Raw genomic sequence first — 27,841 nt, forward strand, 5'->3', positions numbered from 1 at the left:
ATTTAAATTAAATTACATTAAAAAAAAAACTGTTTCAACCATTACTGTATTTGATAAAATACACTGGATAATATGTAGAGGGTTCCTTCTCCTAAATGGCTGTTCTTTGATAAGATGAAATGAGGCACTCTCACCACTACCTACCAACCAGAACAAGCTTATATTGGCCCCCTTGTTTATTTATTATTTGGTTATAATTGTTTTCAATTCTATGAAAACTAAAAGGCTGCAACTATCTATACATTTGATCAGGCTATTAGATTTTGTACAAACACTGTCCAAAGAAAGTTGAAAATGTTCATTGATTCCTGATGCCCATGTTAACATTTTTTTTAATTGTTGTTATTATTATTAGCAACCAACATTCCAAAACGTTCTTGAGTTTAGATAAATAGAATAATGGAAGCGACCACATTTTCACATTTGAGAAGCTGGTTCCAGACAAAAGATGTCTATGGATAATTAATCATTATTGCAAATAGACACCATTTAATTTACTGTTAACAGATTAATGTGCTATTCAAATTTCAGCTGCTGGTTTCTAGATGCCTTAACAAATTATTATTTAACTTCCACGTGAGGGGCCATAAAAGGTCCTCTAATTTTACCAATCAGGGATAAAAAATAACAATCAATACTCCAACAGACATTTGACCCACAACACAATCAGCGTGGTAGATGCAGCCAATGCTGAAACTTAGTGCGTGGGAATTAACCCCCAACTGCCCAGAGACTGCTGAGCACCACCCAAACGCTCAGCGGATCTCTTGGGGAGCACCTTAAAAGAATCAGAAGCCGATGAACCACTAGGAGCCTCTCATTGGCATAACTTGGGTTTTAAGGTGGTTCTGACATCTACTTAATCTGGTCAGCCAGTCTGCCAGTGTGTGTCGCCTTTAACAGACAAGTCGACGTGAGGCAATTGCCGCGATATGATTTAGAGAAAGCATCGTGAGAGTTAGACATGGTTACAAATCGCTTGCTCATTGGTTTAGGGTTACTGGTGTAAGATGGCGCCCAGCGAAATATGAGTGGTTTAGAAAAAAAAAACTACAGCTAACCATCTAACGAAAATCACGAAAAGAAAAAAATAAATCCATCACAAAGAAAGTCAAATAACACTTGGATTTTCCACTCGGTGGAAGAGGAGTATCGTTCCGAGGGCAGAGAAGCGCTTGTGGGCGGCTCGATCCTCGGCCCCGTTGAGGAAGAGAGGTAGCTAGCGCGCATGCAAACGGCTAACGTTAGCCTGCTAGCTTTGGAGATAACAGAAAACACAATCGGTATAACGTAATGCTATCGACACAAGAGAATTGCTCTGCATCAATTATTTCCTGTTCACTTATGTACCATCCGGAGCGTGTTGTCGTTCGCTGATATGGTGGCATAGTTACACAGCCATATACGACTGGGACTGGATCTTATTTGCAAACAACACGCGGCTAGTTAGCCGTGCATCTGGCTAACGTAGCTTGTTGTGTAATCAGCTGTTAGATTAGCTGTTGTAGAGCTAACACACTTTACACTTAATTGTAATGTAAAAGTTGCATGCGTTCATTATGCAGCATTTTTAAATCGCCGCTTTGAATACTCCATCGGATTTGGAAAGTGACCGCGCTTTTGTCCCAGCTCGCATACACTCAGCTCGATTTAACCCTTTCGTCTTACGATCTGACAGTGTTGACAATCCGTAGGTCAGTTTGTAAACATTCGGCCGATGTCAACACGACGTTTTTGATCACTTTATGTTAAATTCAAAATTATTGGTCTTGATTTTCAATTTGGTTTTTATGGTTTTGAAATTGAATTAATATTTCAGCATACATCCACCTTTTCAACAGGTTCTTGCTAAAGAAGAGGGCATTATCAGCTGTAATGAATAACTCCCTGGATGGTGCAAGCTCCTATGAGGAGCTGGTGAGACAGAAAGCTCGGAGCATTCCTCAGCATCGCATGAAGGAGTTCCTGGAGTCCTTGGCCAGCAAGGGTCCAGATGCCCTGCAGGAGTTTAGTCAGCAAAGTGCAGATGTTACTACAACCACCACTACAATGGTCTACCAACAAGAGGCTAACTGCATCTACACCGACAGCACAGAGGTGGCAGGGTCACTGTTGGAACTGGCTTGCCCGGTAAATCAGTTCACTAACCTAAATGTTAATAAAGCAATCTGCTTAACAGTAGTGGTCGACTGATTTTTAGAGCACAGGGAGGCCAATGGTCAGTTTTTTATGCTGACATCTTTTTAATCTCTTTGACGTGTCTTTTGCATTATAAAAAATACTATTCAATATTAGCAAATGATAACTATATAGTCAACCTAACACTTTATGAAAATTGAAAATATATCTAAATGTTTTCAGAACCAGATTAAACAAAAAATTATAAAATTAAAAATATTTGTACAGCAAGAACAAGAATATCTGATAAAGCTAATTTTCTATATTATTAAATCATTAAATACACACAGCCAGTTTTTGTACATGCAGCAAAAACTAATTGCCTCGTATAATTCTTCACTTCTTGATGGGTTAAAATATGTGCTGGTTTGACTGTGTGATTATCTTAGTGGAACACAACAGAGCTCAACAGCATCAAACACTACAGCCTCTAACAGGTGGTTCTATTATTTATTTTACTATATTTGTATCAAATAATTTATATGCTAAGACCAGAATCGTCTGTGTACAACACAGTACATTTCAATAGCAGCATCTTCCACAATGATCGTACAGCAGCTGAATCAACTCCAGTTACGACTATTTCACTTTAATTAAACATAAAATCCGCATTAAAAATAAACCTTACTTTAACCACTTGGTTAGGTTTTAAAATGAATGAATGAATGAATCTCTCCCCCACCCCTTCTGTCATGTCACTTTGCTGAGTAGGTAGTCTACCCCTGGCAGAGGGATGGGTGGGTTTAGGAATGTGGCCTGGTGTCAGAAAGTCCACCAGAACGTGCTCAGCTTTAAGATTTGTAGTAAATTAGGCTAAACTGTGCATTAGCCTACATACAGTCAAGTCTTCCCTTTGGCATGTTCATCAGCCAACACGCTCGCGCTGATTAGCAGAACAATGGATGAGAGATCGCAGGCAGGCTGATATTGTCGTTATTCAAAGAGTTTTACTTGTATAGCATGTGCACTGATAAGCATTTAGTCACTCATGTTGCGTTTACAGTCGTAAAATAGCCTTGGTGAAATCTCACCTCACCTGGGCTCCCTCTGTGCTTTCTCTTCTTCGCTCTATGCATGAGGAGGAGCCCTGCTCTGCCCTCGGTCACAGAGACCAGACAGAGAGAGACTGCAGCATACCTATATTTTCAGGTTTGCTAATCTGACTCACTGCTCTCAAGTGCCAATACAATGCATCTCAATGCCCTCAAATAATTTTACAAATCGGTACGCTGTAATGTTTAATCGCATATGCAGCTGAAAGTCTCACAATGTAAGCTCCAGATGTGTATAAACACTTTTTTTTAATTAGTCGGCCATATGGCCACAGATATTGGCCAATGTTCATTGAATAAAAATGTCAAAAATTGACCTAATTAATCGGCCAACTGGTCAATCAGTTGACCATTAATTAAAAGGTTTGTCCTCAAAGTGAAGCTGTCTGACAGACTCTGTCTTCTGATGCAGGTTCAGGTGCAGGTCCAGCCGCAGCAGCAGATACAGGAGTCCACATCTCAGCAACAATCTGTACAGCAAAATACAGAGCAGCAGATAGTGCAGGTTCATACTTGTTACAAACTTTTGTTCTTATATGCATTTTTCCCATTTTATGTCATTCTCTATTTACAAAATATTGCCTTTTTATATGTATTTTCAGGTGCAGATCCAGGGCCAGCAGCAAGGCCAGATGCTTGGTCAGGTCCTCCAAGTGCCCTCTGGCTCCCATCAACAGCTACAAGGTGTGACCACTGCCCAGCTAATTCAGCCTGGGGAGCTCACAGAGGAGCAGCACCAGCAGGTATGCTCATGCACACAGATAGACACAGCATCAGCAGGATTATACATTTTGTCATCAACCACAAATTTAATTTAATTATCCTTTTCTTCCCATGTGTTTTAGCTACAAGCCCAGCTGGTAGCAGCTGTTGCAGGAGGACAACAGATTCAGATCCAGACAGTGGGGGCCCTCTCCCCCACTCAGCAGCAGGAAAGTGCAGATAGGAGGGTACTGGGAACCACAGTTGCCACGTCCCAGGGAGCAGGTGTCCTCCAGCCAGCAAAAAAGCGTAAGATGGACATGCCCATCACTGTGTCTTATGCCTTGCCTGGCCAGCAGGTAGCGACAGTCCTGGCCATACCTCAGGGACAGGGCCAGCAGCAAAGTTACGTGTCCCTCCGGCCAGACCTCCTAACCGTGGACAGCTCCCACCTTTACAGTGCTACAGGTACTATCACCAGTCCCACAGGGGAGACCTGGACCATCCCTGTGTATTCTGCTCCTGCTGGGTCTGGAGGCCGTGAGCAAGTCACGCACATTGCCATTCCCCAGGAGGCTTATGGAACAGTGCAGGTTGCGGGCGCAAACACTACTACAATGACCACAATGCCAACACAAGTTACTGTTGAAAATGACAAGTTGAAAATCCCTGCCAGTCAAAGTCAGACAGCGCAGGCTGTTTCCAGCATAACAAGCTCAGGAGCAATGGGAGGCCAGGAGGAAGTGGTGCACACACTGGCTGCAAACACGCTTTTTCCTGCCCAGCTGATGAATGGAAACATCCACATCCCAGTGGCAGTACAGGGCTACTCCAACGCCACACAGTCCCTTATCTGGGACCCACAGCAGCAAGTTCTGCATACACAGGGGCTGACAGGGCAGGACACACAGCAGCTCCAGGTACTAATACAATTGTTATAACAATAATGTAATAACAATTGTTATTTTAGCTTGACCAGACACATATTTACATTTTTATTGCATGGTGTAACAGTCTTGCTATGTTTATGTGCAGGGTCAGACAGTAGTAGCAGAAGTAGATGGCCAGGGCCAACAGCAAGTGCAGGTGCAGGAACTGCTCCTGCCTGCTACGCTGAAGCCAGAAGAAGGCCTGGATGTGTGGCGGATCTGGGCTCAGCGGAAAAATGCAGAGTTAGACAAATCTGACAAAAATAAACTTGCCCCAATTGGCCGTAAGTACACATACATAATTTATTATTTAATATAAACATCCTTGCTGTCTTTGTCGACCCAATTGCGAATGTGTGTAATTGTGTGTTTTAGGACGCCAGGCACTTCGTTTTCAGGAAGACTTGGTGTCATGTGCAGTTGCTGAGCTCTGCATGGGTCTGTCTTTGATGACAACAGAAGCTCAGGGGCTGGAAGGGGAGTCTTACGAGGCAGATGTTCTCTACTATGTATTTCTATGCATTCAAAAAGTAAGTTCACAACGTGCATGCACAAGCAAATCGTCACCTTCCAGTCTGTCTGTTTTTGGTATTGTGTTTAGGGAAATCCTAATTTATTGCCCCCTTTTTTTCCTCTGTATTTTCTGCAGTATCTGTTTGATAATGGTCGCGTGGACGACATTTTCTCAGATCAGTACTACACTCGTTTTGCTCAGAGTCTGCATCAAATCCTGGAGCCTTGGAGACCAACCATTCATCCACTAGGTGAGAACAGAAATTGTTTATCGTGACATCTGTTCCTTTGTTTGATGAAACGATATATAGATGAGTAGTTGACTTACAGCAGACCTGCCAGCCTTTATGCTTTTAGCGTAATGTCACCAGCATTTTGTATGCAAAGAAATGGTGACACCTTGTAAGCAGGGTAGTAAAGTTGCAGTTTTCCATTTGGCTAATTACCCCAATAAATGTGTAGAAGTCACACAGCCATAGTTGCTGGTTTGGCCTCATAAGCTCTGACACAGCTCTTATATCTCAGATTCTTGGAGTGATCTCAGCTCTAAACAACCACAGCTGTGTTATTTAAGCTAAATGTATTAGTAGTACGAAAAACATAAAGGCTGTAAAACCATTACATGTTGAAAACAGTGTTACTTACAAATTGATGCACATGCTAATTTAGCTGTACTAAAATATTTATTGTCTACACATCAATTTATCTACAGTAGGGATGTACCAATAGTGCCTTTTTCCAGACTGTGTACAAATGCTAAGCTTGAGTACTCGCCAACGCACAGTACCAATAAAGGTGCTAACTGTTTACCGTTTTCCAAGTACGATTACAAGTACACAAGGGCAGTACTGGACCAAATACTGGTAAAGGTACATCCCTAATGTAAAGTGTAAATGCAGTTGTACACTGTACCTGACCTTTACAATCATTTTGTAAAAACAGTGATGAGCTGTCATTATGATTTTATTTACACTTTTCATTTACAAGTGATACTGGTCATGCTGCCCTTCAGGATGAGAATATTAAAGAGTACTGTTAATCCACCCATTAGGGACTCTGTTCTGAGTAATTAAAAATAAAAGGCATTGATTTTTTTTTCCATTGGTCAGACAAAGAGACATATAGCCAACGTGCTCCAACATGTCAATCTGTCTATTGGACTTGAGGCACAGACAAGTGGCCTGTGTGCCCTCTGGAAATATATGATATTAAGGGCTGAATAGCCTTGCCCCAAAATTATGAATTTAATTATTTTCTTTGGCCTAATTGTTAGTTTGACCAAATGCACATCAACTCTAAATCAACAAACGTCTAGTTTCCAAAATTTTATAAATAACTTGACATTTTATTATTAAATTAATAATAATTATTATTAAATATTATTAATTTATATTATTATTCTATTATTATTTCATTAAACCTTTATATTAAGCTATTTTAAATGATTCAGTTTATTATTTTCATTTTTGAATTTAGTTATTGTGATATTAATAAACTAATTGGACATGCAAAATTTAAGCTAACATGTGTTATCTTCATTTCTGGCTGCTAAAAATGTTTCAGCATAATGTGGTGTTCCAAGGCCTTCTTCACTGTTGGGGGTCTGTTGTAGTTTGTTTGCTCTGGTCCAAGTCAGGGGAGAAACTTGTAAATGTCCCTTTGGTTCTTTCACATGCAGAATAATCCAAGTGAATCAAAATGCATTACTTGAGGTCATGGGGCAATAGTCTTGCCCCCATTGGTTAAATCATTCTGGGGAGTGAACAGGAAAGTAAACACTACACACAGAAAAAAATACCCTGTTCTCTACATACAAATAGTTCTGAGTTAAACATTTGAGAAACATGTAACAACTCACAACTGGCATTTGCTCATAACTGTGGAAATTATTTGGGTAATATATTGCCTATCTTTAGAAGTTTTGTTCTTTTTTCATTATATTATTAAATTATGGTCAATCCTTTTTTTTTTTTTTTTACTGACATTTTAAATGTGAAAGTCAGAAAAGATCTCAAAATAATGTAAATATACAGAAAGGGAGCTGTATGACGAACATTGAAGATTTATTGTATTTGTTTCTCAACTTAGCCGATAATGGATTAATTGTACACACAAGCTCACAAACACATTCACAAACAGTTTTATCAAACAAGCTTCTTAAAGTATAGCTACACCCACAGAACCCGTATCTCAAAGTATGGCTGAATCCACAGAACTCTGTAAGAAACCGTGTGCCTCCACAGCTACACACTGAACCTTTCACATCTACCTTGTTGCGGTCCACACCACCTTGTAGTCAGTCCCTGTGCTCCAGTTACCTTGTCAAGTCTGCTACCTTGAGTAGCTGAGTCGAACTGCATCTCTTGTAAAAAACCTTTGCTATGCATCATTCCCTTAACAACTGGACAACTAACTTAAAAGGTAAACTACAAAGGCAACCATCAAAGGCATAAATCATCCGTACGTCTAATCGTAACACAGTACAGAATACAGTACACAATACACAGCATAAACAAAAAACCGAGGAAACCCTAGTTGGCTCATACAACCACACCCTGACCCTTTATTGGATGTGGTCTTAGTCCCATTCCAAATAAACTCTGGAGTGGTTTGTTTGTGATAAAAATTTGCTGTTATGGACTCAAACTGAAATTGTTCTTTTAGTGCATTCAGCATTCTGAATGCAAAATGGCAATTGTCGAGTAGTATCCAGGTATCCTACTACAATTATAGGGCATGAAAGAATGATGTAATCCCAATTGTGATTGCTGAAAATAACAGATTGGTGATTTGTTCCATGCCTGGCTTTTATATCTGCTATTTCCTTCCCATATCAGGTTACATTATCCCCAGTCATGTCACAGAGGAGATGCTTTGGGAATGTAAACAGCTGGGAGCTCATTCCCCTTCAACACTGCTCACAACTCTAATGTTCTTCAACACAAAGTGAGCACAATGCCTTTGGATATGATGTTTTTTTTTATACATGTACTGTCAGATACTTTTGTACATAAGCCCCCCCCCCCCCCCCCCCCATATGTCTTCTAATATACAAATTGCATATTAAATTACATATAAAATATGTAATAATATTTTTCCCTAGGTATTTTCACCTGAAAACAGTAGATCAGCATCTAAAAGTAGCCTTCTCTAAGGTGCTTAGGCACACCAGGAAGAGTCCTAACAACCCCAAAGACAAAAGCACCAGCATCCGATACCTAAAGTCAACAGAGAGATTCATAGGACAGAAAGGTAAGAGAACACATGGGTCTGAGTTGTGCTGAGATGTCTAAGATGAAAGCTAGTTTTTAAAGAAAATAAATTATTTTCTCAACGTGTTTTATTTTTGTTTAGTGACAGATGACATGTACTCAGAGCAGCTGGAAGACCCAGACAACCCACTGCGATGCCCTATAAAACTCTACGATTTCTACCTCTTCAAATGGTAAATCTAACATTATAGAGGGATGATAAGAAATTGGCAAGTGAAAATAGTTTTTATTGAGGAACGTGTTCTTTGAGGTATAAACATGCTGTTATCCCCTAAATTGTACAAATACAGACCAGCCTCCCACTTAAATGCAAATTTCAATGGCTGTGGTGTTTTTCACTTTGGCCAGGGTATGGTGAGAGTAAAGTATTTCAGTTTCTCTTTGAACTTTTTTCTGCTACCTTTAAATAAAACTTGACAGGGAAAATGGAGTACATGCTGTTTCCAGGCAACTGAAAAAAAAACATAACATGGCATGTAATGACTCCCCCTTGTCAATCTTCCAGATAAATTTAGTTATAACTCCATGCAGTTTCCTCTGTCATCTGGAAGAGTATTGAGGAATGATAGAATTTTTCATTTAATTGTGGAATTACATTCATCCTAATGATTGACATGTGGCCTTCATCTAGTAATGAATTGAGATTTAGTCTCCTAGGTTTAGAAGGTTGACTAAATAGTTTGGCTGAAATGTTGTGTATACTGTTGCTCCTAGACTAGTGTACAGTTGTCAGCAGTCAAGCTTCTAAGTTAAATTTCTTTGCTCACTCATAGTAACAATAATCCTTGTTTATCAAACAAGATGGAGTAATTATTATAGTAGATGCCTTGGACTGCACATGACAGAGCAATGGCCTATCAAAACACTGTTGTAATGTTTTAATTTAACAGCTTGTCATTAATTTATCCTCATTTAAAACTAAGGAGGAAAAATCTGCTAAAATGCTTGGTTTTCAAAGTAAATCTTCATGTCCTTTTGCTAAACATCAGAGAATTTAAGCATTCATAATGAGCATACTATGAAAATGTCCTCACACTATGTTCTCTGTGTGTCTGTCAGTCCGCAGACTGCTAAAGGGCGCAACGACACCTTCTACCTGACTCCTGAGCCCGTGGTGGCTCCCAACAGCCCTATTTGGTACTCAACTCAGCCAATCCCAAAAGAACAGCTGGAGCAGATGCTTGCCCGCATCCTTGTCGTCCGTGAAATCCAGGAAGCCATTAACATGCCAGAGAGCGTGCACTAGTTTGACTGGAGAACAAACAGACTAGACTCTTCCTCTTTCTCGTCACCCAGCCTTTGATTGTTTATTATTAGTAGTCTCTTATTCTCTTACACCCTTCTGTGGTCTTCAAGGGTGGCTTGTATAGGTTTATATTCATTATGTGTCAGCATATCTTACACACACGGACTGTACATATACATACAACTATACAGGTAATATGTCTTACTGAAGCAATCTGAGTTTGTTTGTTTTGTTTTTTTGCCAAAGGATGTAGTGTCTAATCTTTTTATTAGACCTGAACTCTAACTGTTATTTTAACTGTTGGTTCTCCTTACCAATAGTCTAGAACAATTGTTAATTTTCTTTCCCAATTTCTTTTAATCTGTAATATACTTCATATATATTTTCACTAGGGTTGGCCAACGCTATGCTGCTTTTCTTAGACAACCCTCTGTTGCTGTACTTTCCCTCATCTGCCTTGGTCACTGAGTCTGACAGTGAATACCTCAGTGGTATTAAGACTGAATTAAATAGCCAAACATAGGCTAAAAACTTATTTTCAGCTTGTGTGAATTCTCCAACTCTTTGTATTTCACTTGTGTCAGTGTTGAGCCCCGTTCACATTTGGACACACAAAACTGTTGGAGATGACTTACTTGTTAGTGAATGCTGCTTGGGTTGTGGCTTCTCCTATTGGACCAGCATAGCAGCACTGAATCACATCAGGACTTAACTTTATTACCACTTGACCTGCAGCTACTAGCACGTGCCACATGGCGGAGACGTGACAGAGGGACGGGGGAAGGATGCTGACTTTTGCTGGACCCTCCTTTCTCTCTGCAGTGCAACACCAACCCGAAAACTCACCTAAAGTGGGATCTCTTGTATAATACATGTTTATTTCATGACAAATGAAAGACTCTAAGAGGTGGCTTAGCCCTTAATGTTCTATAATGTACAATACTCATAGCTCCTTCATGTACTGTAATAAGTTCCAGACATCTAAGGAGAATGGCAGTGCCTGTGTGTTTTTGAAACATGACCCTTTTTGTACAGCCACTATACCATGTGTCTGCCTTTCTAGCAAGTCCGGTATCAATTCTGCACATGCATCCTTATGTACTGATAGTCTACATTGTGTGATATAAAATGATGCACAATGATTTTCTTAAATAAAAGTCATCTCACAACATCAGTTTATCAGTATTAGAAATGAAGGGGGGGAGAACTGTCCAGATACTTTAGAAGCTTTACAAAGTTTAATTTTTTTCCAGTCTGTGAAAACTGACCAAAACATTCTGTTTGTTGACACCATTAGTCTTTAACCTAATGCTCACTGCTGTCTCCCAATGTTTCTGAGTACTGTTCATTCACAGCGGAAGAACAGGTTTGACCCGAAAGGCAGGTGATTTCCTTGATTTTTGTTTTCCTACTGGCAACAGTGCAATCTGCAGTGTCTGTGGTTCATTACCACCATTTAACTGCAGGTTGCCAACCCAGTTTTCTGTCATCTCACAGCATACACAGCATTGTTTATGTGGCCTTTACCTTTCAGCTCAGGCGTACTGCATGTGGGTATTTTCAGGATTTACCCAGTGTCTTGCTTGTGTCTTTGTAGTTACAGTATGAGTTCAGGAGTTATGTGAGCCAGGATTAAACAGTGATGAGGAGGGCAGTATCCTCCTCAGTAGGTTTCTAGGGTGTAAAATCTGCTGTATAGTGTTCTGTGGCGGGTCTGGTAAAGGATTCTCCCTGTGACGATGACGTCTCCTCCCTGATCGGCCTCCTTGATGATCCTTGATGTGGTGGTTGACTTTCAAACTGGCTTCCTGAATCTGTTTAGTGCTGCAAAAGAGAACGAACTAAATTAAAATGTCTGCATATGTTACACTGACTGATATGCTGCCTGTGCTGAAATTAGATCTGTGTGTTTGTACTCTGGCACCTTATTTCTTTATTCTCACCGTGTTAAGTTTCCTCCTGTTCCTCCACCAAGCCAGTGTATTAGACACCGATATACCAATATGTACTGTGCCTGAATACACACAAAGGAATGAGGCGTTAATGAGGATGCTTCATCTTATGTTTGGGTAAACCCAGTTGTGGACATACAGTAGTGTTTGAGAACAGGGAGACGAATGATTGAACGTGATTGATGAATGAAACTGGTGGGCACCTGTTTAATGCACCGTTAAATGCTTTAGGCAGCCTATAACACTTGAGTCTGCCCTTTAAATATGAGGCTATAGCCATGACCATAAATCAGCATAAGGACTAGAAATCAGTCTTTATGGCTAGTTTGCAGATTGCTATTTTCAGGCTTCCTAACAGAATTTATGCTAACCAGCTAAAAACTGTAGCCTAATTAATCTAACGTTCTGTAAAAAACAGTTATTATATTTCTCTAAATGTCAAACTATAAACCAATTTATGGAAAAGATAAATAACTCCAACCACCTGATACATTAGAATGCTGCCAACAATTTGTAATGCATAATTAATAATAATGTAACCTTTTATAGAGTGCGTGAGAACAATCACAGATTGACCTAAAAAATTTACAAAAACATAAAACAAACAGAATAATAAAAACGATCTGAGATCACTTATTACGAATCAAAACCCTGCTCGAACAAGTAAGTCTTTGAATTTAAAATTATGGAGCTCAGATAAAACACGAATGTGAGGAGGTAAAGAGTTAGGGTAAATAACAGCAAAGGCCCTGACACCCCAACGCTTTGATCTAGATCACGCCATAACTAGAAAGTATTGTTGAGTTGATCTGACATTGCGATTTGCCACATAAGTGGTAACCGGATCAGGAAAATAACAATACCATTAAGGGCTTTAAAAGGGAGTTATATCTTAAATTGGATCCTGAAGTGAATAGGAAGCCAGTGAAGAAAACGCAACATGGGTTATGTGGTCTCGCTTAGATGTATTAGAAAGCAAGCGTGTCGCAGCATTCTGCACCCACTGAAGAACTTAGACTTAGCCTAATAAACACTCACAACTATAATATTCTGCATAACAAGTACTTTTGTATTTGTACTTTTAATGTAAGATTTTAAATTAATAATCTTTTCAGGTGAGTGAGGTTTTTTTTAAATTGTTATTGCTGCTTTTACTTGGGGATCTCAAATCTTTCAGAGGTGTAGGTGAGTATCAGTGCTGGACTGACCAGCGTCTGGACCATCCACATTCGATGTAGCCGTAGGTCCACCACAGCAGCCCTAACATCAGGCTGGATGCCCCTTGCACACAGCTGCATCAGCCACAATGATGTCACAAATGTCCCAGACCGCCCAACCCCTGCACTAAAACACACAAACACAGAGGAATGACTTTAAATGCACAATCTAATCTAAAAAACTGCAATTACTGAAAGGGGCACATTGGGTTTCCTGAACAACAGTAGTGGGCTTAATATGAAGGTCCACACCTGCAGTGCACCACAGCCGGCCCCAGGGCAGGAATGGCTTTCAAGTGTTGTCGCACATGCTCAGTGAAGGCACATAGAGAGGACAAGTCTTTAGGAACTCCCTGGTCTGGCCACGATGGGTAGTGGTAGTGGGTGATTATCCTGTCTGCTGGAGAGTCTCGCTGAAACACAAACACAAGAACATATACAAGTTATGTTGCATATATAAGTTAACAGCAGTTTAAAGAAACCAAAGGGGAAAGTGTGTTTTCCTCTCACCTGTCTGAGGTTTATGGAGGTGACAAAATAATCTGGACCTTGTTTGTGGCTCACTGTTGTCACTTGGATCAGGCCATGGTAAACTGTCCCTCGTTCCAGAGGCCAATACTTTTCACACAGAACCTACACACAAAAATAAGGAATAGTTTTGTTTTTTTACCATGCTAAAGGGAAAGTTAGACATTTTTAGAATTGAGAAGATTTCTACCACTTCTATGCTTTGTGGTCTGTATGTGGCAGCTGGTTAGATAAGTTTAGCACAAAGACCAGAAATGAAACAGTTGGCTAGGTTCAGTGAAAAGGTAACAAGATCCACCTAACAAAATATGCAAATCACAAATCTGTACAAAAACTATGAGTAGAAACAATGAATCCTAACTTATATTCTCTGCAAAATGTATTGTCCTATGAATACAACCTGACTTCCTAATTTGTTCCAGACGCACAAGAGCCAAAACCCATATGGCCTCTGAGGCTATTTGTTAAACTGCCTAAAGCTTTCATGTTATTTGAGATGACAGTTTCAAAGGTGTGCTGGATCTCCTGTTTCCCATTGTTATGTCAAAACTAAGCTAAGTGGCTGCTGGGTGTATTTTCATATTTACCTTTACAGACATGAAAGCGGCTTTATTTAATTATTGGTGTAAAAGCACATTTTTAAAATATCTTCAAAAATGTAGAACTATGTGTTGTCTTACTGTGTCCTTGTGTCTCAGTGGTGTCAGCATGACAATTATCCTGACATTCTGCTCCCACACCATCCTCCAGAAGTCAGCCATGGTGTTGCACAAAGGACCCTGGGTACAGATGAAGTCTCTTTCTGATGCTCCACCCTGAATTCAGACACAGTCATTAACAGCTGCAGGCAAATAACAATTAATAAAAACAGCTATAAATTGCTCGACGGGCTGAGTTGTTCTTACAGGCACAAAACTTGCGTTGATATAGTCACTGTGTGCTTTTGAGTTTTGAATGGACAGCCTCACTCGACAGTGGTCATCTACAGCCAGATGTAGCAGGTAAACATCTCATACAGGGGCAGAACATACAGTAGATGCTGATATTTGTTCTAGTATAAGCTTTGCACTTACATGGCAAAATGGTGGGGTACCTGTTCTTTACTCTATTGACCTCTGAGTCGCCCGCTCTGGTTGGCAGGTCTTTGCCAACATCAGTCAGCTCCTTCAGTGCCAAAGACATGAACACTTATTTTCTAGCTTCACCAATCATAAATCTAATCCAGGTTAATTTTTTAAACAAAGTAGTTACCTCAAACTCCTGTTTAAAGCCTCTGTTGTTGTTGGCAGTAAGTGCTTGGCATCGCAAATCAAACTCCTTTAGAATTTGTGATCTTGGGAAAGTTTGCACCCTGTAGAACATGAGTATTTAAATCCATTTAGAATCATTGAAGCCCTCAATGGTGAAAGGTTGCACACTTAATGTGATAACACACACACTACAGCTGAACTAACATAGGATGGACATAACTATAATAGAATATAAGCAGCCTCTTAATTAATTAGCATATTCTAATTAATGTGAGAAATAATTAGTCAGCCTTACCTCATGTTGTTTGTTTCTTTAAGCTGACCTTGTACTCTAAATACTAATATCAGCCATGATGAGGTCAGTGTTGACGCTGTGAAAAGAGATACCACGACATGTCTCCTAAAGTAAACTTTTATAAATCAAATCAGTGGAGAAGTGTTACAGCAAACTGAAAAGCTGAGAAGATCTATGCCTCCTACTTGTTTTCACCTGCCGCTAATTTACCTACTTTACAGAGTTGTGTGACACCAGAAAAATACCACACACAGAAAGTCCAGAGGAGAGAAACTGTGCTACACCTGTAAAGAAGGTAAGAACCTGCGGTTGTTCATGCCTTGAGGCAGTTGAGTTTTGCAATTTTACTGTACTAAACAAGGAAAAATACACACTCTAATGCAATGATATCCTTTTCACTTTCATTGTAAGAGAAGAGGATATGTAGCCAGCACAGCCCAACAGGATAAATAGTTAGAATAGATCAGAAAGAAAACCGGCTCCAACTAGTTCTCCACCGCAAACACAAATAGCAGAAGGACAAAATCGACTCACAATAGTTGCGTATTTTTGATTCAGCACTGCCTTTAAAAACCGGCCACGGAGTCTGCCACACAGAAAGAGACGACACTGATCCAAGTCCTCATAAAGGTTTGAGTTGTCTGGTTTCATTGATTCTCTGTCTGTCTGTGTCTGAGCAGGAAGACTCTTTGGAAAAAAGTGGGTGGAGAGAGGAACACTTAACTCCTGTGAGCGATGTCAGTATGATTGTCTCAGCCTCCTTTTGTGCTCAATGTTCCTTGCGCGAAGTAAACAAACTGTTGTTACTTGGCTTTCAGTTTCTCTGTACAGATTATTGTTTTTCTTTTGTCATATTTAGGTTTTACGGGTATTTATTTATTTAGTCCCGGTTTTTGCTGTTATTGATCATCATTTGGTAAAATGAGGTCAGTAGTTTATCATTAAAAAAAAAAAAATCCAAACAGGTGTGAGAACAGAAAGTGCGCCTGCGCGTTTTCACGACAAAAGGATGCGTTTTTATAAACCTTTCTGGCTGCCGTCTGAATCTGATTGGTTGGCTGGGAAAAAAGGAAGTAAAAACATGAAGCGTTGTTTTCCTGTGCTATTTTCTTGATAACGTGAGATACCACTATCACTGGTCAGACTAGTTAACAAACTGTGAGTTCAGAGAGAAATACAAAGTTTCACTTCTTATATATGTAGCGAGCACAGTAAGTAAATATCACGCACTTCGTGGTCTGTTGGATTCAACAAAGCCATTAAACCAGGTTGTCAATCAGCAAACCCCACGCAAACAGGCAGAAATGGATCACGCACGACAGGCCACGCAGCAAATCAAGGTAAAACCACATGCTCGGCCTGAAGAGTTAAAACCTGAAAGCTCTCACAGGTGCTTCATGCGTTCACAGGTGGAGTCTGCTGCGTTTTAACTGTGGCAGATGGAGCTGGATCAGGACAGGACACCAACAGATGCTGTTGGGATGTCAGAAACATTAAACTAAGTTAACTGTATATTTTAGAAACATTTGAAAGCATTGTTTTCAGTAGAGTTTTTGTGACATAAAAGGTGTAGTATGCTTCTGAGCATGAATAATTGCTTAGAAATTGCTAGTTTATTTGTTAGAAACTGAAAGTAAAAGTCACAGTACTGTTTCCCTGTTTAGTATGAAGACTGTAGTTGGCTATTTATAGAAGGACTCCAAGTTCCACACTCCTATGTGTCGTTATCCAGGAAGTGTGTGGCGTTGTAATACGTTTCTCTGCGGAGAGTTAAACTACAAACAACCTAATGGTGTGATTAGATTTGCTGGGTTTCTGAATGTTGGTACAGCACTATATATTTACAGTTTTTCTAATCTGTGTAAACCTTTGTATTATATCTATGCACACAAGCAGTTACATTAACATTTTAATCAATATTTCCTAAAATGATTCTTATTGCTATTTTCACTAATTAAATTAGTAAACAATTTCCCATAGCTTACATATTTTTATTGCTTGTTTTATTTCAACAACATTCAAAACTGAAAGGCATTTGCTTTACTGCCACATAATTCAAAGGTAAAGCAGCAAATCGTCACATTTGCAAAATGGAAACTATACAGAAAGTTTCCATTAGTAGAACGTTTTTCAATTATTTTTCAGCTAATGACGAAAAGGTCAAATTTTTTTTCTCAATCAACCAACTGTATCTACTTTACTTTAATAACACCTGCACTGTGTCATCATTTTAACTATGATTACAATGGTACTTTCTCCGTGCAGGGCTTCACCTTGCGGCACAGAGAACACAGTGATGTGGACAAGAGACCAACTGACAATTCTGCGTCTTCCCCTCAGGTGCATCCTATACTCATACCTCGTTTCAAAATGAGATTTACATATGTATGATTTGCTGTATTACAATAGTTTTTTACCATAAATTCAGGAAGAGAAGAGGCCGATCAGAAGAAAGGAAAGTCCTACCAGACCGAGGGCATGGCTGTCCAGTTCATGCAAACCAAAGTTTGGGGCGCGTTTGTACCGACCTCGGTGAGAGTGTGTTCTGACAGTCTTCACAAAATCGACTCTTCTTTTCTGAGTTACATGCAAAGTACCAATGATGACACTGAGGCTGTCTGGTTCTTTCCTGAAAGTTTTCCAAGAGATGACCATACATTCCACAGACCTGGCTTTGCCATCCACAAATACCACCACTTCAATCCTCGAGCTAACTTCCACTGGAGAGATCACCCACCTAAACCTCACCAGGTCCCATTGAGGGAGCGGGAACATGAAAAGGAGCGTTATGAGCAGAGAGAGAAAACTGAAGGAAGTTCCCCCCCAAAACAAAACACATGTAAGTTTGTATACTCTAAACAATATACTGCAAACAAAAACCTCATCTCATTAATTAGGGAGATCTGGTGTTTCAGCATTTTGTCAAATTGTGCACCATGTGGACAAAATATCTTTTTTACTCCGTGTTAGTTTTCAATAGTTTGGGTCAGCTCCTTAGTTCCAGTTAAGAAAAATCTTCAGGTTAGTAGAATATTTCAAACACTAGTGTGCATTCAACTTTGTTACATTTTGGGGAGAGCCATTCCTGTTCTAGTTTTCCCCCATACACAGATAGTAATGGTTTTCTGAAGTTGGTTTGACTGAACTGTTTTGGATTAAATAACTTTTTTTTTTTTTATCTTACGGGATCCACATAACCTCACTAATGCTCCTCTTTAGCCACTAAGGACAGGCAGCACTGGTTTTCCAAGCCCTGTTCAACTTCAGATGCATGTACATAATGCAAATGCACACACGGTATTATAGCTATAAAAAAATTTGATCCTTAGAAGAACTTCTTTAGTATAAATAAATGATCATGTTTCCTCCTGATGTTAAGGATTTTAGCTGATAAAAGTACAGACCAGAATAACAGAGGTCATTTATGTAAAATGAAATTACAGAGACTGTTATTAACCCAAATGCATTAATTCCTAATTGCCCTTAAAGACTGAAATGCCACGTGGTAGATGAACTAGTTTGCATTCAGAGCAAAAACAAAAATGTCATCTGAAGTTCACATTTACTGTAATTGCCGTTTATTTGATTTTCCTAAGTAATTGATGAGGGTGCAATATAACACAAACGATCAAATAATCTCTTTTAAATGAATATATTTAGAGCATATCCATGTATGGGAAGGAGACATTTTGAGTAATTGTTAGGTGGCTGGTTCTTGAGTAAAGTCTTTGATCTAACTTTAGAGCAATAATTGAATACAATAATTGTTTGACACCAGGGCAGTTAAGACTTAAATCAATGTTTTCCATGCTTCATTCAACAATGTTTTAGTATTTGTTTATGAAGAAAGAAGCCAAAATGCAGGTTTATTCAGGATTAAAAGAAAGGAACAGGTAAATTAATTAATCACAACTGTCAGAAATTCAATTAAATTCAACTTTATTTATATAGCACCAATTCACAACACACTAATCTCAAGGGACTTAACATAATAAAGTCCTGACTATACAAGTATGTAGAGGAAACCCAACAATTCCCCCTTGAGCAAGCCCTAGTCAACAGTGGAGAACAACTCTCTTTAACGGAAGAAACCTCCAGAAGAACCAGGCTCAGGGTGGGCAGCCATCTGCCTTGACCGGTTGGGATGGATGGAAAGTGGAGAGAGAAAAGTAAAGAGCAACAAAAAAAACATCGGTCATGTTGGTAGGACCAGTAGAGATGCCCTTGAAAAACACACAGCTCCAAAGCTGGGGACACCTGCAGAAAGGGACAGAGAGAGAGAGACAGAGGAGTTAATGTCATGCAGTAGTGACAAATAAATGTCTAGAGAGAAAAGAGAGGAGAGGAGCTCACTGCACTTGGGGCGGTACCCCAACGTTCTAAACCTATAGCATCCTAACTAAGAGCTAGTACACGTTGATTGAGCAGCTTTAACTATAAGCTTTATTAAAGAGGAAAGTTTTAAGCCTAGTCTAGTGTCTGCCCCCCAAATCTGAACTGGGAGCTGGTTCCACAGGAGAGGGTCTTGATAGCTAAAGGCTCTGCCTCCTATTCTACTTTTGGAAATTCTGGGAACCACAAGTAGGCCTGGATTCTGAGATTGAAGTGGTCTCATCGGACGAAACGGTACTATGAGGTCTTTTAAATATGATGGAGCTTGGCCATTCAGAGTTTTATATGTAAGAAGCAGAGGTTTAAATTCTATTCTAGATTTAATGGGAAGCCAGTGAGAGAAGCTAGTGAAGGTGAAATATGATCTCTCTTGCTAGTTCCAGTCTGCTCTCTTGCTGCTGCAGTTTGAATTAATTGAAGGCTTTTTAGAGAGTTATTAGGACACCCCAAAAGTAGGGAATTACAATAGTCCAACCTAGAAGTAACAAATGGATGGACTCCTAATTAACAGGATGATCCTAATTTTGGCAATATTCTGTAGGTGGAAGAAGGCTGTTCTAGAGATTTGTTTTATATCTGAGGTAAAGGACAAATCCTGATCAAAGATGACTCGAAGGCTCCTCACAGCAGCACTGGAGGCCAAAGTTAAGCCATCTAAAGTAACTATATTGTTGGACAGTATGCTTCTCATATTTGTAGGCCCAAATACAAGAATTTCAAGTTTGGTCTGAATTTAGAAGTAGGAAATTATAGGACATCCAGGAAAGTTTGTGAAAAACTTTATTTATATTACTGGTTTGCCAGCAACTGTTTTCTTGTCATGAAATATGAAAAAAGCCTAAATTCTACTTGAGCTTATTGAGAACTTATTTTCATATGTTGATAAATGTGCAATAATCTGTCCCAAGTTCAAATGACCAGAGAACAGAACATTAAGGGCTGCATCGTGAAATTCTTTTCTCTAACTGTGGTCCTGATAAGGCTACCTCCTTATCAAGTCACTTTAGAAAAGGCCTGAACATAAATGCAATGTTTGGCCATTTCAAGGACAAACATTTGCTGCAACCTTTTCTTTCATAACACAGTATAGTGACAAACCCAAAAGTTTCATGTTCCTCGGTGTGTTTAAATGGTTGGTTATTGGAATAACTTAAGCAGTGTTCTAAGCAGTCTGGCTCCCAACCCTAATGGAAGTGCCAATGGTTTTGAAATGTTCAACAGTCCAATATTGGTGTAATGTTTAGGTGTCAACATACTTTTGGCCACATAAACTGTGTGCTGCAGAGTTTATTATTAGCCTGTAAAATTGGCATCTACAAACAAAGAAAACTCTACAAAATTCTAAACTTTCTAAAATGTAAAAATGATCTTATTTCTAAGACTCTATCTCCTTGCACTTTCTGAAGTGACCATTGTGTGGCAGTACAAGCAAGAAGAGGCCTTCACCAGCACTTTGCATTACAAATCCATTATTTGCCCATTTTGGTATCTGGTGATTTGAAGATAGTCACACTCTGGTAGCAACAAACCAGTGTTACATAATGCAGATCACCAAGAAGCTTTTCCTGGACTCAGTACATGGATTATATCACCAATCAACGTGTAGTATTCAAGCCATTGTAGAATGTTTAACTCTGTTTGTCTCTTGTACACTGTGTAATTTAGTTAGTTGGAGGTAGATTTATTATACACAGTATTTCAGAATTATCTATCTAGCCTGGAAGATTCTGCAAGTAAATCACTATTATGGTTACTTAACTTTGTTACATACATTATGAAATAGAGTACATGCTAGTATAAAGTATTACTGTATGTTGTTAAACGTCTGAGCCATTGGTACGTGTATGTTTTCATCTTCTTTTTAACTCAGGCACTGTGGCTGTGCACATACTGCTGCACTGTGGAGGTGTGTGTTTGTGTATGTGTGAGTGTGGAACAGGTTTTTTGTGCCTGAGTGATGGTGCGATGATGGTGACTCATCGCTGATTTGTGTGTATGAGAGTGAGAGAGAGAGTGAGAGAAAATGGGAGAGACTAGCCAGCAGTATATAATGAGCCGTAACAAAGCTATGCTAAGCTGCGGTCCAACACTGTGAGGCACATTTCCCAACTATTAGTAGATTTTGCTTAAAGTTATATTGATTTAGACCCTAACACTTTTAAAGTTGTATTTTTCACATTAGAAGGCAAAAGAGAGAAAGATCAGCTGTCATCTGAGTCGACTTATAGAGACTTGTTGACTTGTAGATCCAAAGATTCTGTAGGAACTTGAAGGCACAGTTTAAAAAAATAAAAAAATAAAAAATAAAAGACCCTTTTGCTTTAGACATTATACGCATTAATACTCTTGTAGTGTTGACCTTGTAAAGTTTCTGTTTTCCAGGCACTTCCAAAACTTTCCTACCCAGGTCCACATCCAGCAGAGACAAGGCCATGCAGTTCACTGTAAGTTCACAAGCAGAAAACCTGCCCAGTGTTTCATTGTGGTTATGAGATATGTAGAAAAATGTAGGCCCAATCTTTTTCTTTTACTGTTTTTAATGTACTATGATTTAGGACCAGTTGCACTGAAAACATTTAAAGGTGACAGGGTCTGGAATGAAATAAAAAGAACGTTTTTTGTTATTTAGCAAAGCATTGAGCTGGAATAATTAGCTGACTAATTAAAAAAGTAATCAGTAAAATATTTGAAATCCATTAGTTATTTTTTTTTATAAAATAATGACAAACATTTGCTGGTTTCATGTTTTTGCTCAGATTATAGTGAAAATATTTCAATGGCGTCTTGTATTGTAGTTTTTCATAACTTTATTTCTTAGAAAACAATAACTAAGGTGCTGCTCACTTCTTAATTTATTTATCTCTCTCTGTCTCTCTCTCTATCTATATCTAATTTATCTAATATATATATATATATATATATATATATATATATATATATATATATATATATATATATATATATATATATATATATATATATATAGATATATAGATATAGATATACAGATATAGATATATACAGATAGATAGATAGATAGATAGATAGATAGATAGATATAGATATATATCTCCACACACTGGGGAGAAGCACAGAATGTAATCAATTATCAAACAAGTTGTCCATCATTTTTTTATTGGTTGACCAGTCCATTGATATATCCATGTGTAATTTTTTTGTTTATGAAACATGAGTTCAGAGCATAGACTGATGTAGCCATAAGGCAAACAGCCCAGGTGCTGCAGAAAAGACTGAAATCAAATGATCGCACAAATTTCTTGGCTGACCTAAACACAGCGTGGAGAAGAGCAGCACAAGATGAATCACTGCTGCAGTGAAGCCAAAGTGAAGATAGGCAGAGGAATCAAAGAATGAGTGGCTGCCTGTTGTGTTTTTTTTTTTTTTTCTTCTAATCAGCCTTGGGTTAATAAATGAGACTGGAGCTGCCTAAAGGTACAGGTCTGTGATTAACAGCGCTGCGATTACAAGGGCTAACAGAGAAAAACAGATCTTTTAATCAGGTTAGTTATGAATTTTTCCTGATGCTCCTGAAGAGTTTATTTTACCACTTCATTAAACACATTTATTTAAAATTGTGAAGATGTTTGAGGCCAACAATAACACTGTTCAAATCATGTCCAGTCATCTACATTTACAACCAGTTCCCTTTACAACACATATATAAACATTTGTCATGTTTAGAAAGGTTTAGAAGAATACTTAGTAGAACCCAGTAGTAAGCAGGTTTGGTGGTGTCTATGCCTTTGCAGTTCAGCTCAGGATCTTTCTTGGAAGTTATACACATTAAACCTTCATTAGTGATAATTACTGATCACATTTATAACTCTAGCCTTGATGTTTATGAGCACATGAGTGTGAGTGAGTTAGTAAACCTGAATTAACTGATTTTGTTAGTTTGACTCCAGAAATATGCTATAAACCCAACATATAACATTTATGGGAAATTTGATGCTCTGCATTAAATAAGCAACATGCACTCTCCCACAGTGTAAATGACAGTGTGCTTTGTTTTTGTTGGTGTCTGTGATTATGGAGACCAGAGACATAGGAAAATATTGAATGACTTAACCTGGTTCACCACAGCATTGCTTTTAATTTATTAGTTTGTTGGTGGCAAATTCTGCCTTAACTGTCTTTGTTTTTCCATCACTGCTTAGTCAAGCATCGCTTACAATCCCTTGTGTCCCACAGAAAACTAATGGGTGCAAACTTTGCGGTGCACTACATTTAGCAGGCCTCATATTGTCTGTCAGAGCACAAAAAAGCTCTCTAGAGCTGAGGGACACTGGAAAGGGGGCTGTTACAGTCATTTGACCAATTAATATAGACAAATAATGGTTTTAGGATTATTGATAAAGAGTTGTACAGCAGTAATGATAAAATCATTCACTTATGTTGGGAAAATAATATGCTTTCACAGCGTTGAGCTTTGTACCACCTGGCAGCCCAGATGTTATTCTGATTAGTGGTAAATCATTAAACTCTAAATCATTAGAAACTAGTTTGTAGACCATTGAAAATGTAAATTTCTATATTTGTACATTTGTAAGCTATTACTTATTAGGCAGTGGAACCACTTTTACTTTTGTTAAAGACTCATAAAGACAGTTCTGGGTGCTTACTCTTCATCTCTTCAGGCTTCTGTAATAAGTTGTGGAACTTCACCTTAGTCAAATTTAGGTCAATAGCAGCTCAGTTATCCTCTGTGTTTGTGCCTGATTACTACATGCCAACTATCTTTTTTTTTTTTTTCTTTTCAGATTTGTCAGAATGACAGAAAGCAAAGCAGGGAGAGAGATCACAGGGGGGCAAAAAGCAAAGAAAGGGAGCGAAGCAGAGACCGGGAACCCCCCTCAACCCTGAGCCAGATGGTGGCACGAGACAGAGCCATCCAACAGAAGAGGAGAGATATAGACGAGGTAGAGGAGTGTCATTTTATACACACACACACACACACACACACACACACACACCAGGGAGCCAGGGTAGACGGGATAGTTATAAACAGAGGTTGAGTGGAGATGAGAGAAGCTCGGATTAAAGAGGCTGACAGAAGATTTTAGAAAGTGCTGGGAGACATGAGGGGAAAAAAAGGTTTGTTTGTTTTGCTTGAGGCAACTTGAGTGTCATTGTTTCTATTTTACAAACCTGACAAATAAGGTCTTATTTGTTTGTCATGATGGATAGTGTTATTCTTTTAGTTTGCTAATTAAGCAAAAACCTGAAGGGAGGGTGTTTACCTGCACCCACCAGCACATGCTTTAATGCCATCTTCGCTGTGATAGACATCACATTAGGCCCTGCTTTTCAGCTGCATATTTGTGCCGGAGATACTGTGTGTGTATGTGTTTCCACCCACTTGAAGGAAAAGATGGCATCTTGCTTTTCATATCACCATGGTTGCAGGATTATAGAGGCACTGCAAGAAAAGACAGTCTGGTAACAGGTAGGTGATGCAAAATTGTCCACAAAACTCTGCATACAGCCACACACAATACTTGTGAACAGTCTGTATGTGAACGTTTCTGCTGATTGCTAAACCATTAAGTGGCAACTGAAAACCATGACAAGAGTTGTCACTCAGCTCATGTGTTGTGCTCTCTTCACACTTTGTTTTCGGTTTGCCTGCTTCCTCTGCCCCATCCCCTCCTGGAGCACCTCCCCTAACAACATGAATGTTTGTGTCTTTCAGGTGTACTATCAGGAATGTGAAATGTTTGGCCTTGTGGCAAAGATGCTCATAGAAAAGGATCCATCTCTGGAGCGTCCCATCCAGGCCTCACTGCAGGAGAACCTCAGGGACATCGGTAAGCGCTGTGTGGAGGCCATGGAGAAATTTATAGAGGACTATGATTCCAAGGAGATGTCTCATTAATCAGAGACACACTCCTTTCTGTCTTCTTAACATAAATCTTTCTTGTAAAAGTCCTGAGAATTTTATTTCCAGTGACTGAAGGATGCTTTTGTGTTTATTTGTAATAGGTTTGTACATTCAGTCTGCTGCCTGGACACAGTCCTCCTCTGCTCAGCTTTTAATAATGTGATGATTAAACAAATACACTGGTTGTACTGCTTGAAATGTCCTTATGATGTACAATGTATTTTGACATCCAACTGACATGCTTAATTTATTATCACTTGCGTTTCAATAATTGAATTTTGTTTACAGCCTATTAAACAACATGTGGTTGATAATATTTTAATTGACTCATTCATGGTTAGCTAGGCAAGACAAAATCAAGTAATGGAAGGAAACACATTCATGTGTCAGCATGTGATTAGGCCACACATTGTTTAGTCTTAATGTATTTGTAAAATGAGGGAAAACTGCATATGTCTTTTGATGGTAGATACAGAGCACAGACACATGTTGAGGTTTGTTTGAGGTCATTTAAGAACATGCCAGACTGAGTTTCTTTATTTGTACGAATGTCCTGCTCTGTACAAACAGATTCTTAGTCACAATTCAGAACGTTTGATTTACTTATCAACAGGAATCTTGCTCAGCCTGTGAAAACTGCAGTGTATCCTTTTCTGTTCCTTTTGAAAGGTATTTTGTCAAGTCACAGGAAATAACCCTGATGATGATACGATTATGTCATCAGCTTGGGGAAAATATATTTGAGACAGAAATGATAGATGTGATTCAGTTTCTTGTAGCTTGACTCATACTAGGAACTAAAATTTGTGAGAATTTGGCCTCAGCTGCTTCCAATTTGGTAATTTTGAATCTTTATGTAAATGACACATTGGTCCAGTGGAGTACCACTTTGAATATGTTTCACTTTAGAAGAAAAATGTATATATTTTTGGGGGGGTTGCGATTACAAGTAAAAGAACTGTTTGGGTCTTATTGGTCAAAATGAACAAATACTTGTAAAACTACAGGTGTATGATATTTGCATGAGCTATATTTTAGTGCTTTGTTGCACCTAAGGGCAGCTTCTCCACTTCTCTTGCTTTGGAACAAGAGCTTTTTCACAGCACGTTTGCATGGCAGGACGGGAAAATGTAAGGGGAATTGCTCAGACTAGAAACAACTGCATCCCATTTTGGGGAGCTAGTGTCATTGTTTATCCTGCTGGATCACTGACATGGCTTCCTAGTAGATTCAAGCCATCGGTAATGACAGTTTCACCTGTGCTCTGCTTGTTATGTCTGCAGTAAAAAAGCTCTTCAATTTATAAAGTAAGGTGATTTTTTTTTTTGTTTTGAAATTGCTTTCATTTTTCACTTCTTTTCCCAGTGTGCACACATAACATACTTTATACCTGCTTAGATATCGTGTGCAATATGGACCTAACAGACAGTCAAGTTGATCAATCAGATATCAGCCTTAACCAAGGAGAGAACTCGATACAACTTACATCTACAACTTCCTGGTTGTTCATTGAAGTACACTTTATTTTCAGTATGAGACAACAACAACAAATTAACATGCAAGTCTCCCTATCTCTACATCATGTTATACAAATAATGATTCTTTAGTTACAAAATATATAAATATTTAAGACCATATGTACATAACATTTACATTACTTCATCCATTATATTATTAGGTTTATTACTATATATACATTTAACAGGTATTATTCTTTAATATTATGCTTATTTGCATTATTATTATTGTTAGCATTATTATTTTTATTCTTAATCATCTATAGGTAACTCTCAAAAAACAAAGCATGTTGCAGAAGAGAAAACGGGACCATACCTGACGTTACTGTGCCTGAATGTTCAAGGAGCAGAGGCTGTCTGGCGCTCTGTCCTCGGTAAAGCATGGAGAGCTGGCTATGTAGAGCACATGGTTCAACAGACTATTTGTACAAGGTGATAACAGGGCTAGCGAGCCAACACTATATTCCAGCAGCATTTGGATTCCACTGAGGTAAACAATAACATAGCTTGGAATCTAGCACGTAGCTTTCACTATCCCAACACAATTTCTGGTATGTCCACACAGAGTACGTTTTGCTGTTCAGAACTTTAATCGCTGAGCTGCGACAAACAGTCAGATCGCTGCAGTTTGACCAGTGTTACTTTCCTTTTCAAACCGTGAAGAAATTGTTCAATCTTTCTTTAACATGGACACACGTACAGACACGCACATATATCATGTTATTTACCTTGACCACAGTATATTTAGTAGTCAAATTCATCAGTGCTTCCTGGTACCATCAGTAGAGTTGATTTCCATCACTGTAAACATTTCTGTTGTGTAAGCCAGCTGAGCTTCCTTTCATGATTAGATCATCCTGTGTAGGTGTACACAAACACTACCCAGTGTAGAGTTG

At 38.9% G+C, this 27,841-nt stretch overlaps 3 protein-coding genes across 7 annotated transcripts; 2 read left to right on the plus strand and 1 right to left on the minus strand.

Moving 5' to 3' along the window:
- The first annotated feature begins 972 nt into the window (after positions 1-972).
- LOC137139005 (transcriptional regulator QRICH1-like) lies at positions 973-11,063 on the plus strand. 2 transcript variants are annotated; one of them, XM_067525625.1, is made up of 12 exons: positions 974-1,215; positions 1,842-2,130; positions 3,643-3,735; positions 3,833-3,973; positions 4,076-4,852; positions 4,968-5,145; positions 5,237-5,391; positions 5,511-5,625; positions 8,212-8,320; positions 8,478-8,626; positions 8,729-8,819; positions 9,706-11,063. In XM_067525625.1, the coding sequence occupies exons 2-12, from the start codon at positions 1,876-1,878 to the stop codon at positions 9,890-9,892; spliced, it is 2,250 nt and encodes a 749-aa protein (XP_067381726.1). In that variant the 5' UTR covers positions 974-1,215; positions 1,842-1,875; the 3' UTR covers positions 9,893-11,063. The 2 variants fall into 2 exon arrangements, with proteins under 2 accessions (XP_067381727.1, XP_067381726.1); XM_067525626.1 differs by lacking the exon at positions 3,643-3,735 and having other exon boundaries at positions 973-1,215.
- Positions 10,141-15,990, minus strand: LOC137139007 (receptor-type tyrosine-protein phosphatase V-like). The gene is made up of 11 exons (XM_067525627.1): positions 15,669-15,990; positions 15,135-15,210; positions 14,841-14,940; positions 14,663-14,753; positions 14,495-14,571; positions 14,270-14,404; positions 13,572-13,694; positions 13,314-13,474; positions 13,053-13,188; positions 11,836-11,906; positions 10,141-11,716 (listed from the first exon to the last, which is right to left on the minus strand). Exons 2-11 carry the CDS (start codon positions 15,137-15,139, stop codon positions 11,503-11,505), a joined length of 1,113 nt encoding a protein of 370 aa, XP_067381728.1. The 5' UTR covers positions 15,140-15,210; positions 15,669-15,990; the 3' UTR covers positions 10,141-11,502.
- Positions 15,991-16,173: 183 nt separating this feature from the next.
- On the plus strand, positions 16,174-27,381 carry LOC137139008 (periphilin-1-like). 4 transcript variants are annotated; one of them, XM_067525628.1, is made up of 8 exons: positions 16,174-16,474; positions 17,400-17,474; positions 17,563-17,666; positions 17,771-17,973; positions 21,909-21,970; positions 24,308-24,466; positions 25,240-25,354; positions 27,212-27,381. In XM_067525628.1, exons 1-8 carry the CDS (start codon positions 16,439-16,441, stop codon positions 27,379-27,381), a joined length of 924 nt encoding a protein of 307 aa, XP_067381729.1. In that variant the 5' UTR covers positions 16,174-16,438. The 4 variants fall into 4 exon arrangements, with proteins under 4 accessions (XP_067381729.1, XP_067381732.1, XP_067381733.1 ...); XM_067525631.1 differs by lacking the exon at positions 27,212-27,381 and adding an exon at positions 25,530-25,612 and having other exon boundaries at positions 16,175-16,474; XM_067525632.1 differs by lacking the exon at positions 27,212-27,381 and adding an exon at positions 26,042-26,755 and having other exon boundaries at positions 16,176-16,474.
- Positions 27,382-27,841: the final 460 nt, after the last annotated feature.

This window comes from Channa argus, chromosome 13 (genome assembly GCF_033026475.1).
Source record: "Channa argus isolate prfri chromosome 13, Channa argus male v1.0, whole genome shotgun sequence".
NCBI lineage: Eukaryota > Metazoa > Chordata > Actinopteri > Anabantiformes > Channidae > Channa > Channa argus.